The sequence below is a fragment of the Bombus fervidus genome, chromosome 3 (genome assembly GCF_041682495.2).
Source record: "Bombus fervidus isolate BK054 chromosome 3, iyBomFerv1, whole genome shotgun sequence".
NCBI lineage: Eukaryota > Metazoa > Arthropoda > Insecta > Hymenoptera > Apidae > Bombus > Bombus fervidus.
In genome coordinates this window covers 9,838,721-9,860,174 of record NC_091519.1, presented here as the reverse complement: position 1 = coordinate 9,860,174, position 21,454 = coordinate 9,838,721, and the positions used below count along the sequence as shown (strand labels likewise).

At 33.2% G+C, this 21,454-nt stretch overlaps 1 protein-coding gene across 1 annotated transcript in view; it reads left to right on the top strand.

Moving 5' to 3' along the window:
• Positions 1-21,378, top strand: part of Dscam3 (Down syndrome cell adhesion molecule 3) — a 317,202-nt gene extending 295,824 nt beyond the window's left edge. Inside the window, exons 7-34 of the mRNA XM_072000043.1 lie at positions 737-883; positions 1,403-1,543; positions 2,301-2,491; positions 5,206-5,446; positions 7,547-7,700; positions 7,766-7,917; positions 8,847-9,116; positions 9,969-10,114; positions 10,573-11,008; positions 11,594-11,887; positions 12,550-12,780; positions 13,199-13,354; positions 13,450-13,520; positions 13,689-13,932; positions 14,054-14,200; positions 14,656-14,817; positions 14,908-15,124; positions 15,200-15,288; positions 15,382-15,561; positions 15,905-16,093; positions 16,207-16,392; positions 16,473-16,920; positions 17,090-17,316; positions 17,471-17,639; positions 17,790-17,953; positions 18,248-18,350; positions 18,912-19,100; positions 19,801-21,378. Of these exons, the coding sequence (XP_071856144.1) occupies positions 737-883; positions 1,403-1,543; positions 2,301-2,491; positions 5,206-5,446; positions 7,547-7,700; positions 7,766-7,917; positions 8,847-9,116; positions 9,969-10,114; positions 10,573-11,008; positions 11,594-11,887; positions 12,550-12,780; positions 13,199-13,354; positions 13,450-13,520; positions 13,689-13,932; positions 14,054-14,200; positions 14,656-14,817; positions 14,908-15,124; positions 15,200-15,288; positions 15,382-15,561; positions 15,905-16,093; positions 16,207-16,392; positions 16,473-16,920; positions 17,090-17,316; positions 17,471-17,639; positions 17,790-17,953; positions 18,248-18,350; positions 18,912-19,100; positions 19,801-19,852 (5,396 nt within the window). The 3' untranslated portion in view covers positions 19,853-21,378. The remainder of the gene's footprint in view (positions 1-736; positions 884-1,402; positions 1,544-2,300; positions 2,492-5,205; positions 5,447-7,546; positions 7,701-7,765; positions 7,918-8,846; positions 9,117-9,968; positions 10,115-10,572; positions 11,009-11,593; positions 11,888-12,549; positions 12,781-13,198; positions 13,355-13,449; positions 13,521-13,688; positions 13,933-14,053; positions 14,201-14,655; positions 14,818-14,907; positions 15,125-15,199; positions 15,289-15,381; positions 15,562-15,904; positions 16,094-16,206; positions 16,393-16,472; positions 16,921-17,089; positions 17,317-17,470; positions 17,640-17,789; positions 17,954-18,247; positions 18,351-18,911; positions 19,101-19,800) is intronic.
• The last annotated feature ends 76 nt before the right edge of the window (positions 21,379-21,454 follow it).

The following is a 21,454-nucleotide window of genomic DNA, read 5'->3' as shown; positions in this document are numbered from 1 at the left end:
CTTTGGGCAAAAACGCGTGAAATCGAACAACGAATTAAATGATACGATGCACGATATATATCGATGGGCTGAACCGTGGGAAAGTTGTACAGCTTGTAAAGCTATTTCAAAGGGATTATTTGAAACGTGGCGTTCGCAGGCCGCGTCAAATGCTGGAGATTAACGTCGGCCACTGACGTATTGCGTTACTTTGACGATGTAATTCACCAGTCTCATCCGTAAACGCCATAAATCACGCTGGACTTGTAATTAAAACATTTACTGATGACAAGAAACAGTCTAAATGAAAGCTTAAGGAAAACTGGTATTGTAGCGGAATAAAAACTGCAACGCTGTTTAATTGATTGATTATAGTACTTTTAGGAGGTGTATCATTTAATCATCGATAATAAATTGAGCCTCTGAGAAATCAATTTGATCACGCTGGACTTGTAATTAAAACATTTATTGTCACCAAGATCCATTCTAGATGAAGACATAAATGAAATTAGTACTATACTACTTAGAAAAAAAACTGCAGTATCGTTCGACAAATAGATTATATTACTTTTAAGAGATATCATTTAAAAGTTGATAATAATTTGAACTGCTCAGAAGCGAAACTGATAAGCATTTTACGCGATTGTCATAATGTTCATAATATCGTAAATTGAACTAAATTCAATGTTTCCCTTTTTTAGTCTATTCCTTTGTCAATTTTAAGATTTGTCTTACTGAGAAATTGATTTGATCGCAGGTGGAAGGTTCGTGGTCACGTCTCAGGGGGACCTGCATATCCGAGCCGCCAGACCGGAAGACGGCAGAGCCACCTATTCGTGCTTAACTTTTCACGCGTTGACCGGTGAAAGAAGAAGAAGCGAGCCTGCAACGTTAACAGTCGCAGGCATGTTACTTGTATTTTTACATAAACCATATTTTTCTCTTACTGCTGAACATTTCTCTGCTTAAGCAATTCTATCTCCACATTACCAAGATTCTCTTGCTAGAAAGCAAATTTAGATATAATGTAACTATTACTAAAATACTGTTTAATTTTTATATCGCTATAAAATTAATTTGTTATTACCCTTCAAGTATCATATCATTTATAATCATAGCAATGTTACAATTTAATTTACACTTTCACATTCACTTAACATTCCATACTACGAATTACAGAAACTTAAATTTGAATGAAATTTTAATTGGAGTATTAAATAACAACATCAAGTGCAACATTATTTAATTATTATTCCATTCATAATTGCGTCGATATCAAAATTTCACTTGGACTCCTATATTTATTCATATTCCGTATTATACAATATGAATTATATTATAGAAATGTTAATATAAGTTCAATTTTCATCGAACTATCAAAGAGAGTGAACATTTAATAGAATATATATCGTTTAATTTTTAGAACCAACGGGATCTATGCCACCACGGTTGATGCAGAGATCTCAGATCGCCATCTCTGCTGAAAGCGGCTCGGACGTTCATCTAACTTGCTCAGCCCAGGGGACTCCACCCCCGCAATTTACTTGGTATCGCGATGTTAACGGTTGGTTTAATTACAGGATTGTTTACTGTGTAATCTAAATGCACTATAGCATCATATAATCCAACGTGATCAAACCATATCAGATCATAAGCATAATATCGTTTAAATAATTATAATTCCAACGATTGCTTTTAAAAAATAGATCTCATGTGAATTTGGCTACAATGGTCACTTTATAAAATTTATACAAAAACATTTGATACAATAAAATGATACAATATCAGAGCCACAAGATTTGTAATATGATCAATTTTGAAAAGAATTATACACACAATTAAGAATTTTGACTGCTATTTTCTATATATCGTGCATTTTGCTGTAAGAAAGGAATGTTTAAGTAATTCCACGAATTTAAATAAAAAGTATAATAAAAAGTAAGATTATTTCGTCATATTGATGGTAACAACAAAATTTGGAATTTTTACGTACTGATTGATCGGTCATAAATGTTAGTTTTTTCTTCTATACTATCCAATTCTTTATTAACTTATATACTTCATAATTATGCTGAATTATAAAATTAGAATAATAATTGTAATAAATGAAAATGATAAATCTTCGTGAAATCAAAACTACAATACATACATCATCTATATTAAATTTTACGCCAATCAGTTCAATTTAACAACTTTATTCCCTTCCATTCTTCGTCTTGAACGAAAGTGTGCATGAAAATGACGAGGTACGATAACATGTAATATCCCGCGTTAGCGAGAGTAGTATCGAACATCAAGCAACGAATATCCTGTTGTTGCAGGTCATTCGATACCGGTAGAGTCATTTGGTCGAATTCAACTGTGGGGCGATTTAATGCAAATTCGCCGCGTGGACGCTCAGGATGCAGGAAGGTACATTTGTCGAGCCAGCAATCAGGTCGGCGAGCAACGAGCGGAAACACACCTGTCGGTCACGTCAAAACTTAACGCGCGAATACAACCCCGAGTTCAGGTAGGATTTGGATTTATCACCTTCATTCCTGTGTAACTTTACTTGACTTACAAATCTTCGTAATTTCTCCTCATGTTACGATAAATAAAGAAATATACATAGTACATATATCATGGATTGTGACCTTTTCTACGATGGCATATCTGCGATAGATTATAGTGCTTTTCTTCTATGAGAGATTATATATCTTTTTTTTTCGTTTTTCGTCATGTTATCAAGCGTACTTCATATTTTCTGAATAATAACAATAAGAATGATTTATTTTATACTTCCATTATATAATAAAGAATTGAAAGAAAGCCTGCATCAAAAGTCAAATAGAAGTGATCGTGAGGTACTCGTTAATATGACGTCAAGTCATTTCCAAAAACTTTTTCACACTTTGTTAATAAACAATTATGCTACTTATACTTTTCTTGAAGTTGTTGAGGGATAGTACTTTTTATGATGAGATACGTTTAATACTTAAGAATTGACAGAGTTGTATATGAAAAGATACTCTATATGTCTAAATGTTTTTCATTTCTTTATTTGTTGTAACATAAAGAGGAGTTCCAAAATCTGTTTCATGTCACTGTTCATATATGTTTATCTATACTATTTTTAATTTTATAGATTTTTTATTTGTTCACATGTTTTAATTTTCTTTCTTCTATTTTGACTCTATCTTTTATGTACTATATCTTTCATTCTACTTGTAAACCTATGTTCTTCTTACATCCTCTATGTTCTTTATTTTATCACTTCCACTCTCTTATTATGTTATAATTCTATTCCAGTAATAATTTTTTTACTATATTAATTCTACATGCTTTTTATATAGCTTACAGGCGTCTTAAATCATGTTGATCATTTATAAAGTCTTTTACTCCTGCTAAAAGTGAAATTAGAATACTATTATGGACACAGGCATATGAATATCTTTTTTATAACTTGTGAATTTTTAAATATGAATTTTTCAATATGAATTTTTAAACATGAATTCTAGATCACGATTTTAAAAAATTTGAATTTTGAGCTTTAATTGTAATAGCGAACATAAAGGCGGACCGTAATCATGACTTCACAAGTCATAAGTCACAAATAATGGTGTCGATTTCTATGAATTCATAAATCACATAAATTGGCAAGGATTCGTTAAGCCATCGAAGTCGACTAACTTCCAGGCTACAAAATTCAATCGCGACCATTTCTGAGTCATAAAATCCAATTACAATTGACCCTCGTGTTCCACAATAGTGAAGTACTTATCATAAGTGGCAGCTATGACACTAAAACACTTACTGTTAACTTTTACGACTATCGCCCCAGAATCACGGAAATAACGTAAAGATCGAACCATTCGATCCTATAAAGATTCCAGATAACATATTCCTCTTATCACTCAAAGTATATGTGTGTATATATATATATATATGTACATGCATATGCAATTAGGAAATTGCAAGTAAAATGTGAAATTTCTCTATTAATTTCAAATCTCAAATTGTTAATTGTGTAAAAATAATAAAAGAATATACAAGAATATAATATAAATATAATAATATGTAGAATATAATAGAAATATAAATAAAAGAATATACATATACATGTACATATACATGTACATATACATATATATTCTTTGTGACATTACGTCATTTTTATTTCAATTCATATGTATTACGTCCCAACTGAATCAAATATAAGGTACTTGAATTGTAAGCAATTTGATATGTGAAAATATTTTCGTTCTCAAAATAAGGAAAAAGCAGAGGCTCGTGAAAAATGACTGTCTGAAGACAATTTTTCTTTCGTATGATTAATTGTATCTAGAGGATGACTACCTAAGGATACCTACAGATAAATTAATGAATAAAACTTTCGTAGCTATCAGACATCTTACAGCAGATCGCTAGAAAAATGGCATAAGAAGATTTGAAGATGGTACTGCTTGAATTTTCACATATATTTTTTAATAATATTACTATATGTAGAAAATATTACTGACAGTTCACGCGTCTTATACCTTCTATTTTTCTTTAAGTAATCGCATTCTGCTTACATTAGTAAAAATAAGAAATGAAAATTTAGGAAGCAAATCATTTGAAGATTTGTTCTCCAACTTTATTCATATTATTTCAAACAGTAGCATTCTACTTACACTACCGAAGATAAGAGACAATTATCTGAAAGGGAAGTTCTATAAAATTACATATAAGTTATTAAAACTCTCATCACATATAACGATTTCCTAACAAGCTTCAAATCAAAGATTCACGAAAGAATTTAAAAAGAACACATACAATCCAACATTATATTATCTCATGCAATCACTGTACCCAGAAAATCTAACGTCGTAACAAAGAATCCCAAAGAGCTTCCTAACACGGAAACTCTCACAAACATCTCAACACTTACCGCGTAAGTTCAAAATCGAATCTCCACTTCGACGATTCCATCCATTTTCCACGAAAGACTTTTCTTTCCAATAATCTCCAACATTGCAACAAACCTCTATACTCTTCCATGAAATCGATTAAATCTTACAAACTAAAAGAAGAAAAAAAGAATAAAGAAAAAATGCGAGCACCATGAAACGGTTGGGCGACCAACGAAGCGGATGAACAGTGCAGTGTTTGCGTCAAAGGGAAAAGGATCGTGCAGCTGCGTAAATCGCGGCACGGGCATTAACTTTCGAGCACGAATCGTTAACCGTTTCCCGGTATTTACAGATCATCAATTCCGGGGAGTCAGCCACTATGAATTGCACGGTGGAGGGTTATCCGGTCGAAAGCGTCGAGTGGTTGCACGACGGTGTGCCGGTATTGACCGCGCAGGACACGAGAATCAGATTGCTGGCTCCTCTGGTGCTTGTGATAGGCTCGGTCGGCCGAAAGGACAAGGGGATGTATCAGTGCCTGGTCAGAAGCGACAAGGAGAACGCGCAGGCTACCGCCGAATTGAAGCTTGGAGGTATATTCGACTGAATCTGATAAAGACGACATACGTATTTGTGATTCGTTGGCTTTCAATCGCGTTATTAGCACGTTGCGCTTCGTTCTCACGTTTTGTGAACATTCCAGCTCATTTTTACTCCAAGCAGATCTGAAATTGAAGGTTTCGCGCCACCATTTTTAAATCTTCATTTTCAGGTCAGGTTCAACAGGACTGAAAGATAAATTATAGATATCATCATCTAGTCATCGTGAAAGTTCAAAATCTAAAAATCTGATGGAGGTTTCAGAATTAGTCTTGACAACTTGAATGCCTATATTCTTTCGTTGAACTAATTAGTCCACTATATGGAGAGATACATCTGATAAAGTCTTGTTTAGATTGGGCAAGTTGCTTGAATTCAAGCTTTTAAATGGAGAATTTCCTTTGCTTGTATCACTTTCCTCAAGAACTCGTTAATTGAATGGAAACATCGAATAAGGGCTTATAGCACGTGTGGATTGTGTTAGTACACGTAAATGGCAGATATCTGTTCAAAGGGTGATGTAATGTTTGAAACTTGTGGAACAGTTGAACTTAAAAACAGCTTTCTCCAAAAATGTGTTAAATGTATGAGGTAGTTAGGTCGTGATAGGTACTGAAGAAAAACTAGAGTCTAATTAACAGTATATTTATTAACAATGCTCTCGATGTACACTTTACGTAGAGCTCGCGATTGCACTTAGCGGTTCGCGGTTACAAGTTCGACTTCTAGACGATGCGTTACGATAGCGATTCAGCAGAATGTGCGGAGGAAGTTCGGATGATGATTGCTCAAGATTCGTCGAGGAACTCTAGTCAACTATCAACTACCAACTGACTTTCTGTCACGATGATGCTGCGGAGGAAAACTATGATGGGGTGTGTTGTCTAAGGATACGAGATCGAGGAAAACCTTCGTTAGGAAAGTGACGGAAATGGACGTTGCTGTTAATTGGTTAATCTCTAGGGTGGTGGTTGAGGAAGGATGCTAACCGCCCTCGAGGGAAAGTTGCTAGTAGGAAGCATCGTACGTGAGAAAAAACAGATTTCCCGTATCTTTCCGTAGTAGGTGATAAATTTAGGGAATGCTAAGACAAAGGCTATTTGTTCGTGTGAAGAACCTTAGCTAGAGAAATCCTAAGATTTATAGCGGGTCCTTAGGCTAGTTAAAAATATGCTATGAAGATGTTTCGATATCTGGCAATCATCTTGTCCGAAGAATAGGGTCTTTGTATAGCAAGCCACGGGACAGAAACCGTTGGAAAGTTTGCTGCCAAGTGCCTCTACATGTACTTTACTCTCTTATTCGAGGTATCCGTTCAATTATTATTGAAATCTTGAAAGCTTCATCCCCATTATGACATACAAAATTGAAAGGCTCAGAAGCAAGAATCTGAACATGGTAAAATCAATATTATGAAATCAAATAATAACGATAGTTATGAGTTATCAATAATAATGAAATCAAATAATCCATTTTTCTTAGAAATTCATATAAACTAAAACAGAAATAAAGGTACAAAACGATACATTCTATATTTGTCAAAAGAATATTATTCCTTAGCACGTGTTTCATTTACAAAGATATATGATACAGCAAATGTTTTATTTATAGAAGTTCACAATAACAAATGTCTCATTTATTTATTGTATTTTTTATTATAAGAAGAACGTATTTTCCAATAGCCTGTTTACTCAGTTAAGGCCCTCAATTACCAGTCCTAATGATCTAAAATTAAGATTTTAATTTCTCAAGAAAGATGTGTCCTTCCAAATTTCTACCAGGTACATTTTATTTCTTGTTACTCTTCTACAATGTTTTCTGATGACTTATTTAATAGTAAGTAGTATAATTAATATATAGTTTAGAATTTTTCTGCAAAATAATCGTAAGCTTCAAATAAAACTATAGCTTGATACCTTTAATAGTTGTATAATGTAAGAGTTGTTATATAAATTGGTCATTTTTTTGCAACCTACATCACAAAATTACGAGCTCCGTACCGTGTTTAACTAATTTTTTGTCATTTTTAGGACTGACAGATTTCTACGTAACTTGGCCCAATTAACTATTTAACGCTCGATCTATTCTGTCAGATACTGTACCAGAGTTGCAATACACGTTCATCGAGCAAGCACTGCGGCCAGGTCCTCCAGTGTCCTTGAGATGTTCTGCTACCGGATCTCCTCCACCATCGTTCACTTGGTTGCTGGATGGAGAGCCTCTAAGCGAGATCGCCTCTGGACACAGGTGCGTATCTAGATCTCTCATCGATCAATATTCAGCTTCTTAACCGAGCACAATGCCCGATACAGGTACGCGATAGGACAGTATGTCGATCAGTCCGGAGACGTGATCAGTCATTTGAACATATCGTCGGCTGGTGCTGAAGATGGTGGTCTCTACGCTTGTGTCGCTGCCAATACCTTGGCTACAGTCGAGCACAAAGCTAGACTAAACATTTATGGTAATTCGATTCATCCTTTGACTTGTTACATTGACTAATGCCATGACACGGATAATATTGTTCGAATTTGGTCAAGGAGATTGTATTTGTGATAAGATTCCATCTTTGTCATGGTTTTAGATTTATGATAATTGGAATCATCTTTTGGCTTGTGATATCAAGCGAGAGAGATTGTATCGTTTCAATTCCAAGTATGCAGGTTGCATCTGTAATAAAGTTTAATCTTTAGTCTAACAGATTGGATAAGCAATTTTGCGAATTTGATAGGTAAATTATTAATGAGAGAGGTGTAGTCGTAATTTTGAACTTGGTAATTTACTTGACAAGGGTTACGTCGTCTTTAATGCATTGTCTGATCTAACCGAAGCTAATTCGATTTCATTGATTTTTAATTTCACACTAGAGAAGGCCTGTGATAGAGAAACTGATGGTTTTAAAATAGTGAAATTGGCAAATTAATATATAATTAATATATAATATATAAGAATTTTATTTAACATAGATTAATTTAAAAACGTTGGTTTTGAATAAAAATTCGTAATATTTTTAGAATACAAGAATGTTAATGACATTAATATTAATATTCTTCTCACACGAATATTACTATTTTTAATTTTCCAATTAATTTTTTTATTATAATTGCATAAATAGTAATACTAATATTCTTAGTATCTTAAAGATATTAAATACATAATAAATAAATATAAAATTAATTAAATAATAAATAAAATTAGTTATTGGCACTGAGAATACTTAAAAAATTATATGATAAATAATTATATTAGAACATAACGTTGTAATGAAACATTGGCGGTAAATCTCAAAGAACATTGATCGCTCCTAATTACGTCGGGGGGTACCTATAATAATTCGACTAGTGGCCAGATGAAATGTGTTGGAAGCCACTTCACGTCGATTAATAATTTCAGGACCGCCGTACATCCGATCGATAGGACCAGTTCGTGCGATAGCCGGTGTCGATACCACCATAGCTTGTCCTTATTCCGGCTATCCTATCACGTCAGTCGAGTGGTCTCGTGGAGGAGTTGCACTGCCTCTTGACATAAGGCACCGTGTAGACAGCGAGGGCCATCTTACCATCGCCAATGTGGATCCAAACGATGCTGGCATTTATACATGCATGGTTAAAGCAAGATCCGGTGAAACGGCGAGCAGAGACATCCGGTTAACAGTCAGTAGTGAGTATTTTGGGAATAAAAATAGAGTAATTCTTTTACGTTAAAATATTTTTTAATTATAGAATATTGATTTTTAATTTGTATTTGTTATAGAATGTTCACATTTCTTCAACTATAAAATACTATAGAATATTAATATTAATATTAATTTATCGGATGGAATATTAAGATATAGAAAATTGAAGTACTCGTGATTAAAGAGTTAAATTAATTATTAGTGTATTAAGAAGTTTAAAATGGCTTTTCTTAGATTTGATAGTTTATAGAAAATTGAAGTACTAATGAAAAATGGAGTACAATATTATACATATTATAAAAGGTGAATATTTACTATAATTATCTATTTTTCCCGGTAAGATCGTATTTCAGTAGAAGCAAAAACCGTAAGTACCTCTATGCACATACATACATTCGTTTTAACGAGAAACGAGTTTTTGTTTCTGTTTCTTTACGGTCGGGTCGCTTACGTCCACGAAGAAGTCACGAGACTAGGCGAAAGAAGTAAATTGCACGCCGGAAAGAATTCCTCTAGCGTTACTTCTCAACTTTTTCTCATTTATCGTGACGTTTGAGAAAGTAAGCTAAAAAATATACACGTGGATGGAAACTAATAAGTGTTAACCACAATAATTATTTTTACTTTCTTCTCTTGTATGTCAATTTTTACTCCGCAAATGACTGCAAATAACAACATAAAAATTATATTAAAATGGTATAAAATTACTGCAATAATTAGCGTGATTTATGTGTATAATATATAATATATTTATATATATTTGAAATAATGATTGAATGAATAAAGACAAGGAAATTTAAAGAAATTGTAAGAGCAAAAAATGTCACTCGTTTCAGGTCCACCTGTAATGAGTCCTTTCAATTTCCCTTCAAACCTCCAAGAAGGAAGTCGCGCCCAGGTCACCTGCACCGTCACTTCCGGTGATCTTCCAATTTACTTCTCCTGGCTAAAGGATGGTGAACCGTTACCTTCCTCTTTACGTGTACGTCTTTGTCTCTCTAAGAAAACTAATTTATGTGAGCCAACTATTATATCGTATGACAAAAATTGTACAATTTAATTGTACAATTTAAGAACCAATATTAGACTTAACAACAAAATTCCTTTCTATTCCTATTTGCTCAAGCGTAACAATTTACAAACAATAGAGTACACTTTTCAAATTACTTTTGAGACTCCCAAACGATATAATTTTGAGAAAGAAATAATTAACAAACTAAAATTCTAGACTTCTAAAAAGAAATCCCTTACTGTCTTCTATAGTTTCATATTCTGTACAATTATATTGTAACATATAAAGTGTAATAAATGTAAACAACCAATATAACATATCTACCTAATGCCATTTATGATCCCATAACAACTTCAAAAAATTAGAAAATAAACCATTAAATACTATTAAATTGAAAAAAGCTCCATTCACAAATATTTGCATTTCAGATCGAGGAGAGAGTAGCTGAATTCTTCAGTCTACTCGTATTTAAGGAACTTTCTTCACGGCACAGTGGCAAATATACCTGCGTAGCGACTAACAGTGCGGCCAAAGTCAACCACACAGCGGAACTTTTGGTAAAAGTACCTCCACAATGGATTTTCGAGCCGCAAGACGTGGCCACCCTCCTGGGAAATCCATTGAACGTCCATTGTGAGGCCAAGGGATTTCCTCCGCCACGTGTCACGTGGTTGCGTGCCAGGGAAAGAACTTCCAACGACTATCAACCTCTTGTTGATGGTTCTGATGGAAGATTAACTATTCTACCGAATGGATCTCTGTGGACAGCATCTGCTGGACCACAGGATGAAGGACATTATCTGTGTCGAGCAAATAATGGCATTGGATCTGGTCTAAGTAAAGTGATCTATGTATCTGTTCATGGTAAGTCAAGTTTAACAAGGTGAATATTTGAATTTTATCTGATGGGGACATTATCTTTATTTAATTCATATTTTGCGTTAAGCAAAATTTGACATTATCTATTCTACATTTATGTCTTGAGTGTTAAAGGACAAAATTTGTATTTAATTTCTATTATATTATTAATTAAGAAAATATATTCTATTTTGTATTATTAAATTTGTAATCCTAATATTCAATCTTGGATCAAAGGAAAATATTAAACATATATCTATAAATTTACTAAAATATTAGTATTAATAATATGTTTATGAAATATTTGTACAGCATTTCAAATACTATTTTTTATAGACATTTATTATAAGTCCCAATTATCACAAACTTTAGAATAATCATCACTTATTTATTCTTAGTATCTTGGAAATTTGAAAATAAATTGGCATCCTTATATAGTCACAGTTATTCCATTCTTTTATTTCCTTTTCTTTTTTTTAAGAATACATAAAGGTGAAAATATTTGTAAAATATTACCAAATTTATTAAAATTTCGTTTCAGTAATCTTATAAAGTAATATCAAACGAGAATATTTTATCGTATTTTTATAGAACCAGCGAGGTTCGAGTTCCAAAGTAAGAACGTGACGATCCGTCGTGGCGAATCCGTGACGCTTGATTGTACTGTCATCGGGGATAATCCCATAGAAGTCCAATGGATGCACAATAGTGATCGTTTAGATACTAACAGTCACCGGTTAAGCATCAGTCAAATAAAAACAGACAACGGCCTCAAGTCACAATTATCTATAGCAAGCAGTGATCGTCAAGATTCTGGAGTTTACAGGTGCACAGCGGACAATGCCTATGGGAGAAGCGAACATCTGATTTATCTTGCTGTTCAAGGTAGTATTTTGATAAGATTTATCTCCCTTTGATTTTTCATTGTTGTACCTTTAGGATCATATTTCAATTTTTTGATATTATTAATTAGGTAATTCCTTTTTTAATTTCGTATTTGATATGAAATATTAAATATAAATATAAATATTGATATTTAAAATGAAATATTCAACTAGAAGAAGTGTGACAAAAAACATTACAAAATGGAGAGAATATTTTTAATACAATACTATAATAACTCTGGGTATTTGTATTAATCATAGTTTTTAGAATATTAAAATCCTTGATAATACTTCCAGTATTGATACTTCCACGAGATTCTTAAAATCTCGAAATGTTTCATAATACTCGGAATAAAAAATTCTTCAAGTTAAAAGGCTCTCTAAGTGGAAAGGTTTTAAAGTGCAAATAATTAATAACGATGATATTTGTTAATACGAATAACAGATGTGTATGTTCAATAATTGATAATACAATTGCTATTGACTCATTATATTAATTAAAAAATATTTAATTAATCTCTATAATATATCTCTACACGCTCCTAAAACATCACATTATCATCATGAATAAATTTATTGTTCTATTTTCTGTGTCCAAACGAATTAATTTATTCTGTGATCACGGATGATAATTTAATTATGCTAATTCTATCGCCTGTATAGAGAGACCAGATCCACCAGCCTCGCTAGAAGTCATAGAAATTGGCTCGCGATCGATACGATTATTGTGGAAGAGAGCTTTCGATGGGAACAGCCCGATACGAAATTACGTTATTCAGTATCGATCTCTGAATCACGGTCTAGCTGACGATTGGAATCCCGCAAAAACGCACAACGTCACTTACACCCCTGGAAGTTCCAATAACGGAAATAATATACATCCAACGCAAAATGGTAATTTTATTTTAAATCATGTAAAACTATAGCTGTCATTATTTTTTGAAAATGTCTTCGTTTTTATTTCTATTCTACTTCTTTTTAATCTTTATAAGCGATAATACTTTCGAGCTTAATTTTGTGATATTTAATGGACGACCTATATGTATAAAGTATACCGTTTACAAAAAAATGTAATTTACGAAAGCACTAAATTTTTGTTTAGTTTGATTTCTTTTTACAATATCGATATCCTTCGCATTCACATAAAGTAAAATTTTTAACTAATCTCTGACTTTAGATAATGTAACATCTTTGCTTTTATCTAGTATTCATTGTAATTTAATATAATAATTTTAATAGAACGTAATATAATAATTAGATTCAGTATAATTCAATATAATAATTGCAGTTTCATTTTTTTTTTTTTTTTTAGGTTTATCTCCTTTCGAGACTACTAGCGACGATCAGGAAGTAGCTTTGGTAGGAGGACTTCATCCAGCAGTGACTTATACGTTTCGTATATTTGCCATAAATTCAATAGATGTGAGTGTGCCTACTGATCCCGTGGTCGCCAAAACTCAAGAAGAAGGTACAGAAATATACCCCTGCCTAATATAATTTTAATAAACTTATAAATTTTATTCACTGTTATTTCATAGTTTTCATATTTTTTATTTTTAACAGCACCTACTGAACCGCCACAAAATATCAAAGTCCAATCAGCAGGACCTGGAGAACTTATGGTTAGCTGGCAGGTAAATATAATTTATAATGTATATAAATACTCGACTATTACTCAATACATACTATTACGCAACCTAGTATATCAATTATACATGTTAGATAAATTTGATTGATTTTGTGGGAAGATGTTAATTCAAAGTAATTTTAATGAAACGCTGAAAGGTTTATTGCGTTTGCAGCCGCCTCCAAAGGAATCCTGTAACGGAGATCTATTGGGCTACATAGTGACATGGTCGGAGCATTCATCTTCAACATCAGGTGTGAACCAAAGCAAAAGTTTAACCGTAAACGGATGGGCGACTACAAAGGTGCAGCTTACAGGCTTGAGAAAGTTCACCAAGTACGATATATCGATCAGAGCTTTCAATAGTATAGCCAGCGGCCCAGCCAGCATTCCCATTGTTGGAACAACTCAGGAAGGAGGTGCGATATACATAAACTTTCCGCAAGAACATTTCCTTTTTATGAATATTATTGTTTTACCGTTTAATGAAACGATGGTGATCTCTTACTAATTTATTGTATTGTCTTGTAATTATTTTAGTACCCGAGACTCCGCCAACGCAAGTATCATGTATTCCTCTGTCTTCCCAAAGTGTAAAAGTTTCTTGGAGCGCACCTCCACCCCATCAACATGGAGGAATCATTCAGGGTTATAAAGTATATTACAGACCAGTACCCACTGACAACAGTAAGTAAAATAATGTATATTGTATCTTCTTATGAACATTTTTAAACACGATATTTATTATATTCTATAAGTATTTTCAAGCACATCATAAAGCTGTCTCTTCTTTTCTGATTTTTAACAGTGTATTTAATTGTATATTTTTCTACTTTTCTTCTATAACAAACGGATATTTCAGTCTGTCACAAAGAAATATTTATATTTTGTTTAATAGTGATTTGTTTTATAAATTAGATCTGTTTTAATAAAAACAAATATTTTTCATGTGTTTGTATAATTTTTATCCAAAAATTGGTACTGTAGCATGGATTAAAGTTATAGTACTTCTCAAATATATCTATAACAGATCTATGATAGAATTTTTAGCATTGCAATCTACTCAGGTTAAGCATTTTATATTACGGATATCTGATTCTCTTTCTCCATTAAAGGCTTGTTCGCATTAAAATTTGTTTTAGTGGACATATCGACAGTGGGTGAAGTAAAGAAGACATCCAGCGTAGAAACTTATCTACACACTCTGTACAAGTATACGAATTACTCTATTCGAGTATTGGCTTATACTGGTGCTGGTGATGGAGTTCTAAGTCCGCCGATTTTTTGTACAACGGAGGAAGATGGTAAGAATCATATTTTTATTATTTTTTTATTCGCCTAATATAAATTCTTTTACTATTTATGACTTGTAACTTGTTTATCATTCATTTTAGTACCAGGTCCTCCAGCTGGTATCAAAGCTTTAGCACTAACCGCGGAGAGTATATTAGTATCGTGGTTACCACCCCTACAACCAAATGGGAACGTTTCCAAGTACACGGTTTACAGCAGGGAGGCAGGTTCTAGTAACCATAACACGCACACCATGCATGAACCACCATCGTCACCGACTGACACTCTTACTATGGAACTAAGAGGTTTGGTTGAAAGGTAATAGCCATTTTATAAAATTACTGTAATGAAATTTTAATGCAAATAATGATGTAAAATAAAATCACGTATCAGTAAATTGTACGAGTTCTGGGTGTCAGCAACGACAGGGCTGGGTGAAGGAGAACCGACCACCATAGTAACTCAAACTACAAATACTAGAGGTTTGATTACTCATAGAATATTCTTTGTAAATTGTTTAATTTATAGATAATTTTAAATATACATAATAGGGTTTAATAAAATTGTTTCTACAGCTCCAGCTAGAGTGGCGTCTTTTTCACAATTATTAAGAAGAGCGATTAAATCATCTATTACCTTGTCTTGTTTGGTTGTGGGTAATCCTACGCCTCGTCCAATATGGACATATCGAAACAGTCAAGTTTCTACTGGAAGACATTACGAATTAACTGCTGATGGTCATCTCAATATCCGTGGTTAGTTTAACAATATCGGTATAAAAATAGTTAAAATGATATCTGGTAAAGAGATCGATAAGGTAAAATGATTAATTATATATGTATTTAGTCGTGGGTATATTATTTTCAAAATTATAATTTTAGTTATGTATAATATATAATACATATAAACCTACGAGCCCTCAGGAAGTTCCTCAATTAATATATCTATATGTACTTTAATTAATTATATGTACTTTGTTCACTCAATCAATAATCTTAAAGAATTGTTGCAACTTTAAAATGTTATGTAAGATTCAGACATCTTTGAATAAGTTAAAAAATATATAAACGAAGAAATTAAAGAAAGTAAAAATTTTAGGATTAGAACAATCAGTCGCTGGGAATTACACGTGTTCAGCTAGTAATTTATTCGGTGACGATTCCATCACTTACACATTGGTCGTGGTGATGCCTCCCAGAGCACCAATGTTAGAACTACAGTATACAACAACAAATAGCATAAGACTTAGGTGGAATCATCCTAATAATGGTGGTGCTACTATTCAAGGTATTAGAAATATAGAATATCAGAAATCGTAATAGAATAATCAAACGATAGAATATTATTTCTAATATTAATGATAATTAATAAAACTGATATAAAAATATTACTTTTATCAGGCTACGTGTTAAGCTACAAAAGGGACCAAGGTGGCTGGGAAGAAATCGCATTATCACCCGAACAAACTGAGTTCATTTTATCAGGTTTAAAATGCGGTTCTTCCTACTTGGCACATTTAACAGCTCATAATCGTGTGGGCACTGGAGATCCAAGTCCTTTAATTAGTGCCACGACCAAAGGAACTGGTAACTTTTTAATACAAGTTTAACTTCTTACATAATCTCCTATTAAAATACGATGTAAGTTTCCCAAATTTTTCTCATAGCTCCTTTATTACCAAAAGAACGAGACATCATCTCTGCCAATGGCACCTCTGTCAAATTAAATCTTATATCTTGGCCAAATGGTGGTTGTCCGATTCAATATTACACTGTAGAGTACCGTAGACGTGTCAGCACTGAACCATGGAATTTAGTGGCAAGTCGTGCTACAGAAGATCTAGTCATAAGAGAGTTAAAGACTGCCTCGTGGTATAGTTTACGTCTGACAGCTCATAATGACGCTGGATCCACGCAAACGCAAATGGAATTCGCGACGACCACTCTCAGTGGCGTTAGTATTGGTCCTCCAAATGACCTGATTATGGAAAACGATGTTAAAAAAGCTATACCTAATCATAAAGTACTTTATGTGGTTGTACCTCTCGTCTGTGCAATCGTGCTAATTATTTCCGCCGCCATTCTGGGATATGTAATGCTGAAACGCAATGGAAGGTATATTATTTTCAAAATTATAATTTTAGTTATATATAAAATTTGAATTATATAAGTTTCAAAAACTACCGTTTATGTACATTATCATTAATATGTATAAATTTTAAAACTTGTCATTTATTTAATAAATATTTTTATGATTAAGAATGATATTATTTGTGCTTTTTAGAGCTAATTACTTAGGAGAAATTCTTCCTGGACAACAACAGAATCAACAGTCAGGATTGGGTTTGGTTCAGCAACAGCAGCAGCATCAGCAACATCATCATCTTTCAAGCTGTATGTCGACCATGCAATTAAAGTCCACTGCTGAACGTGATAATAGAAGAAATCATCAGGTTTATACCAGTTCGCCAGTGAAGCAAGAGAATCATAAGTCTAACGACCATGGATCAGGTTTGTTTTTATCACTTGTCAAATTGGAGAATTAGATTCAATAGAAAGAAGTTAGAGACTTATGTTAAAAATATAATTTTCTAAAAGGATCTTTAGATAATATTCTTGCATTCTTATTACACATATTAACTAACAATCATTTTCTCTCTTGTAGAAATGTACGAAATAAGTCCGTACGCCACGTTCAGCGTACCAGGAAGAGAAAATCGTTCAGTAACAACAGCCACGCTCGATTATACGATGCAATTCAAAACGTTTGGACATTTGGAGAACGAAGACATCAACACGATCGATTACGAGAGGTCCAGCGTGGACTTCGAGAGGTAACTGTTTTCTTTCAACCCTTTTCTATTATTTAAAACGCATGCTAGACGGAGTAAACGTTCCTTGCTCGACTTCCTTGCTAAAGAAAGCTTGATATCCTGCTCCCAAACCCTTTTCTCTTCCTCTTTCTGGTGTTCTTTCACGTTCAGGTCTAAAACTCCAAGGTGGCACAAGCAACGATACTTCCCAAGCATCGCAGAAGCGGAAAGCAAGCTGCGCTCGAGTCGTCAAGGTTCCGGAAGCGACACGTCCGGAAGCCCTTGCGGAGAGTGCGCTGGACCTAGTTACAGGGTGCCAGTGAAGCCTTGCAGAGGTAAATTTTGCAATATTATTTCTAGTTCCTGTTGGAAATTCACTGTTTTTCTTTGATTTATTAATAAATAGCCCTGCTGTTTCGTTCAAACTTTTATATTTCTACTTTGCCCCATGAATGACGCAAATTTTCTACAAAATTTTGTTATTTTCTAAATTTTTAGAAAGATTCGCAATTAAAGCAGTAATTTTGCAAAAACAGTTTTTGATTTAATTTATTACTTTTTTTATAGAATAAGTCTATAGTTTGATAAATTTACAATTACATACTTAATTGCATAAAATCATTCTGTAGATGTATTTTCACGAGGGGTGGAATCGAGTACAGAATCCAATAACGAAGGCTCACCTTCACTTGCGAGACGACGAAGCCGACAGCCGAGCCGGTCTACTCGCAGGTAGCCAAGGTTTGTTTGTTTCCACATAGCACTCAGTCCTGATTATGTTCAATATTCGTATCACGATTTTATCAATCTCATGTTTGATAAATAATAGAAAAATGTAAAGTCTATAAGAACAATCACAATGATAATAAAAGAATTAAAATCTTTCATATGCAATACATTTCATAAAAATTCATTCTTACTACTACATTGATTACATTTTTCTATTACTTGAAGATATCGTATCGTATATCTTCATAAATTTCATCAAATTCCTTAACGATTAAATTCATATATATCATCATAATCTCTCATCATCATGAAATAATTATATCCATATAAAATATTGAATAACAACATTTTTTCAAACTTCTCTAAATTAATCTGGATCTACTGAAATTATACAAATATTTAATTTAAACGTTATTTAACCATTAAATACCAGATCCAGAATAATTAATCAAACCCGAATCAAAGATCAATTTCTTAATGAATGGCGATAAGAATATTTTTCAATATAATATTATGAATAATTTCTTATTTTCCTAAGAGTTGTGTTTTTGATACATTGTGCAGTTCGGTGGAGGACATGACGTTATTGCCGCCAAGCGGGTTTAGCGACAGTCGCGAATTGAGCGACGTAGAGTGCGACCGTGATCGTGATCGTGATCGTGAACGGGACTGGCAAGATCTGTCGACTGGGACCCGCCACGGCGGCAGTTTGGGTAGACTGCCGATCGAGGCCGTCGAATCTATGCTCGCTAGGTATCGACACGAACCTCCGTAGACCGTAGTAAGCTGACACGTTGAGATTCCCTTCTCTACTCATGTTAATCCTGGGAAGGCCTCTGAAATTTTGGTTGACTATATCCTGTCCAATGAGTTTCATCAGGAGATATACGATAGTTACCAAAAGTATTTACACGCCACTATATTTATTAATGATGAGATTAAGTTCAATATGTACTTATGAATGCAAACTAAATTTAATATCGAAGGTTTGCTTCATGGACTTCGAATATTGCTTATTATGGTCAATAGATGTTATAGTTAATTCAATGTACTTTATAAGTATCCTGATCGAACCCTCTGCAAGTAACGATCGAATCATGATATTCAGACCAAAATTACCATTTCACTGAATTCTCAGAATAAATATAGTAAAATTTTATTGAATTATAAATAAGCAGGATTTCTATCAATTTTATTTTATTCCAAGACTCTCAAAAGAGTAAATCTAAAGATTCCAATTGAACAGATGTCTTCTAAGGATTAAAGAAGCTACACCGAAAAGCATCATCAATCGTACTCAAATAAAAATTCACGCCACTTATTAATCTAGCAAAAGCTTCAATAACACAAAGCTTGTTTAGCGTTAAAAGATAGATTAGTATTTAAAAAGAAATAGCATACCTCCTGCAACTTGAAGTACGACTAGAAACGTCATTACACAATTTCGTTTCAGGTACCAACAAAGAAAGGAACAAGAAAGGCAAGAATTCACTATACATGTATGATCAAGATTTAGCAATTCTAGCGGAACTCTTCATGAAAAGGTATAAACAGAGGTTTAAAGAATCCTCTGACTATCTAAGGGTCTTACAGAAACGTCAACGTACAGTGAAAAATTGTAATTTTCGACAACTGACAGAGTCTGGTTATAACTCTTGTCAAAATCAGAATTAACTAGGGATTTTCGTCGTAAAAATAAAAATCTTTGCTCACGTTGGAACACTGAGAAGAGCGTTTAACATTTCAAAGATAATGTCCATTTTACTTAAGAGAAATTAATGTTAGCATAACATCTAATATAATATGTATATGTATATGTATATATACATATACGTATATACAATACATATACAACATTTTGTATATATACGCACAATATTGTATATGTATATATACAAAATGTTCCTATAGATTAAAACGATAGTTTCTCTATATTTAAACATTTTTCTCAGTGCATTCTCCTGTTAAAAGTTATCGACAAATCGTCTGATCGATCGCTTCATCGTTGCATCGAATACTGCCGTTGCGTTATTCGCAGTTCTTTCCGATCGACCAATCGCGAAACGACAGGAACCAGTTACATGTGAAAGTATCGACAAAAGTCCTTAGCCCTATATAAGAATTTCATCTTTTAAAACCCAACCATATACTTACGTGAGAGCAACAAACGCAATCATTCCTGGAAAGATTCTGCAACAGCGATTAACAAGAAGAAACAAGAACATCAACAGAACGTTACAAGTCAATTTAAAGATGGAATGATGGATTACACACGTGTATAATCGTCTTACTGTATAGTATAGATTGTACGTATCATTAGTCACACTGTTACCATGGATTGTATAGTTGAAGAGGCATGATGAGAGTGAGGTATCGAGAATCGTTTGCTGCTATCCTCGAGAAACATCGTTTAAATATCTATTGTATAGTCGCTTCTATTATACTTGAACAGCACACGAAAAGAACGTGACAAGTCCATCTTTGTTAATTTCTTGATTTTAAACAACTTATTAGGTGCACAGGTATGTCTAAAAAAAAAAACGGGCAATATATCTTTAAAATTATATAAAGAAGCAACTGATGAATTATTTTTGGAATGTCCAGTAAGATGCAAGAAATATGTGATTCCACAATTACTTAAAAGAATAGTTTTAGTAACATGGAATTGATTATTGAATTTTAAAATTGCTTATCGTGTCTTTTACCTGTGGTCTTCGCTTTATATCATAAAACAAAAAAGCTAACATGAAGCGTTCATTGAGAATCTAATGATATGATAACTAAGTACAATTGTAATTCTATTATACTGACAAAGAATTAAGAAGAATGAATGCAACTTTATTTCAATGTATTCAGGGCAACTATATTAAATCGACGCTGTTTACATTTTAGCATAAAAAGATCTATATATTCCCTTCTTTTCATACAAATGTCATTTGTAAAATTATCGCTACATAAATTAATAAGAATAAGAAAGTATAATATAACGATGTTTCAAGAAAGAAACGAATCTCCAAATACATCATGGCAACTTCCGCTTTACGCAGAGTGCTAATTGCAACAACATTCCTAAATATCGGCATTAAGAAAGCACGACTGTGCGTTTC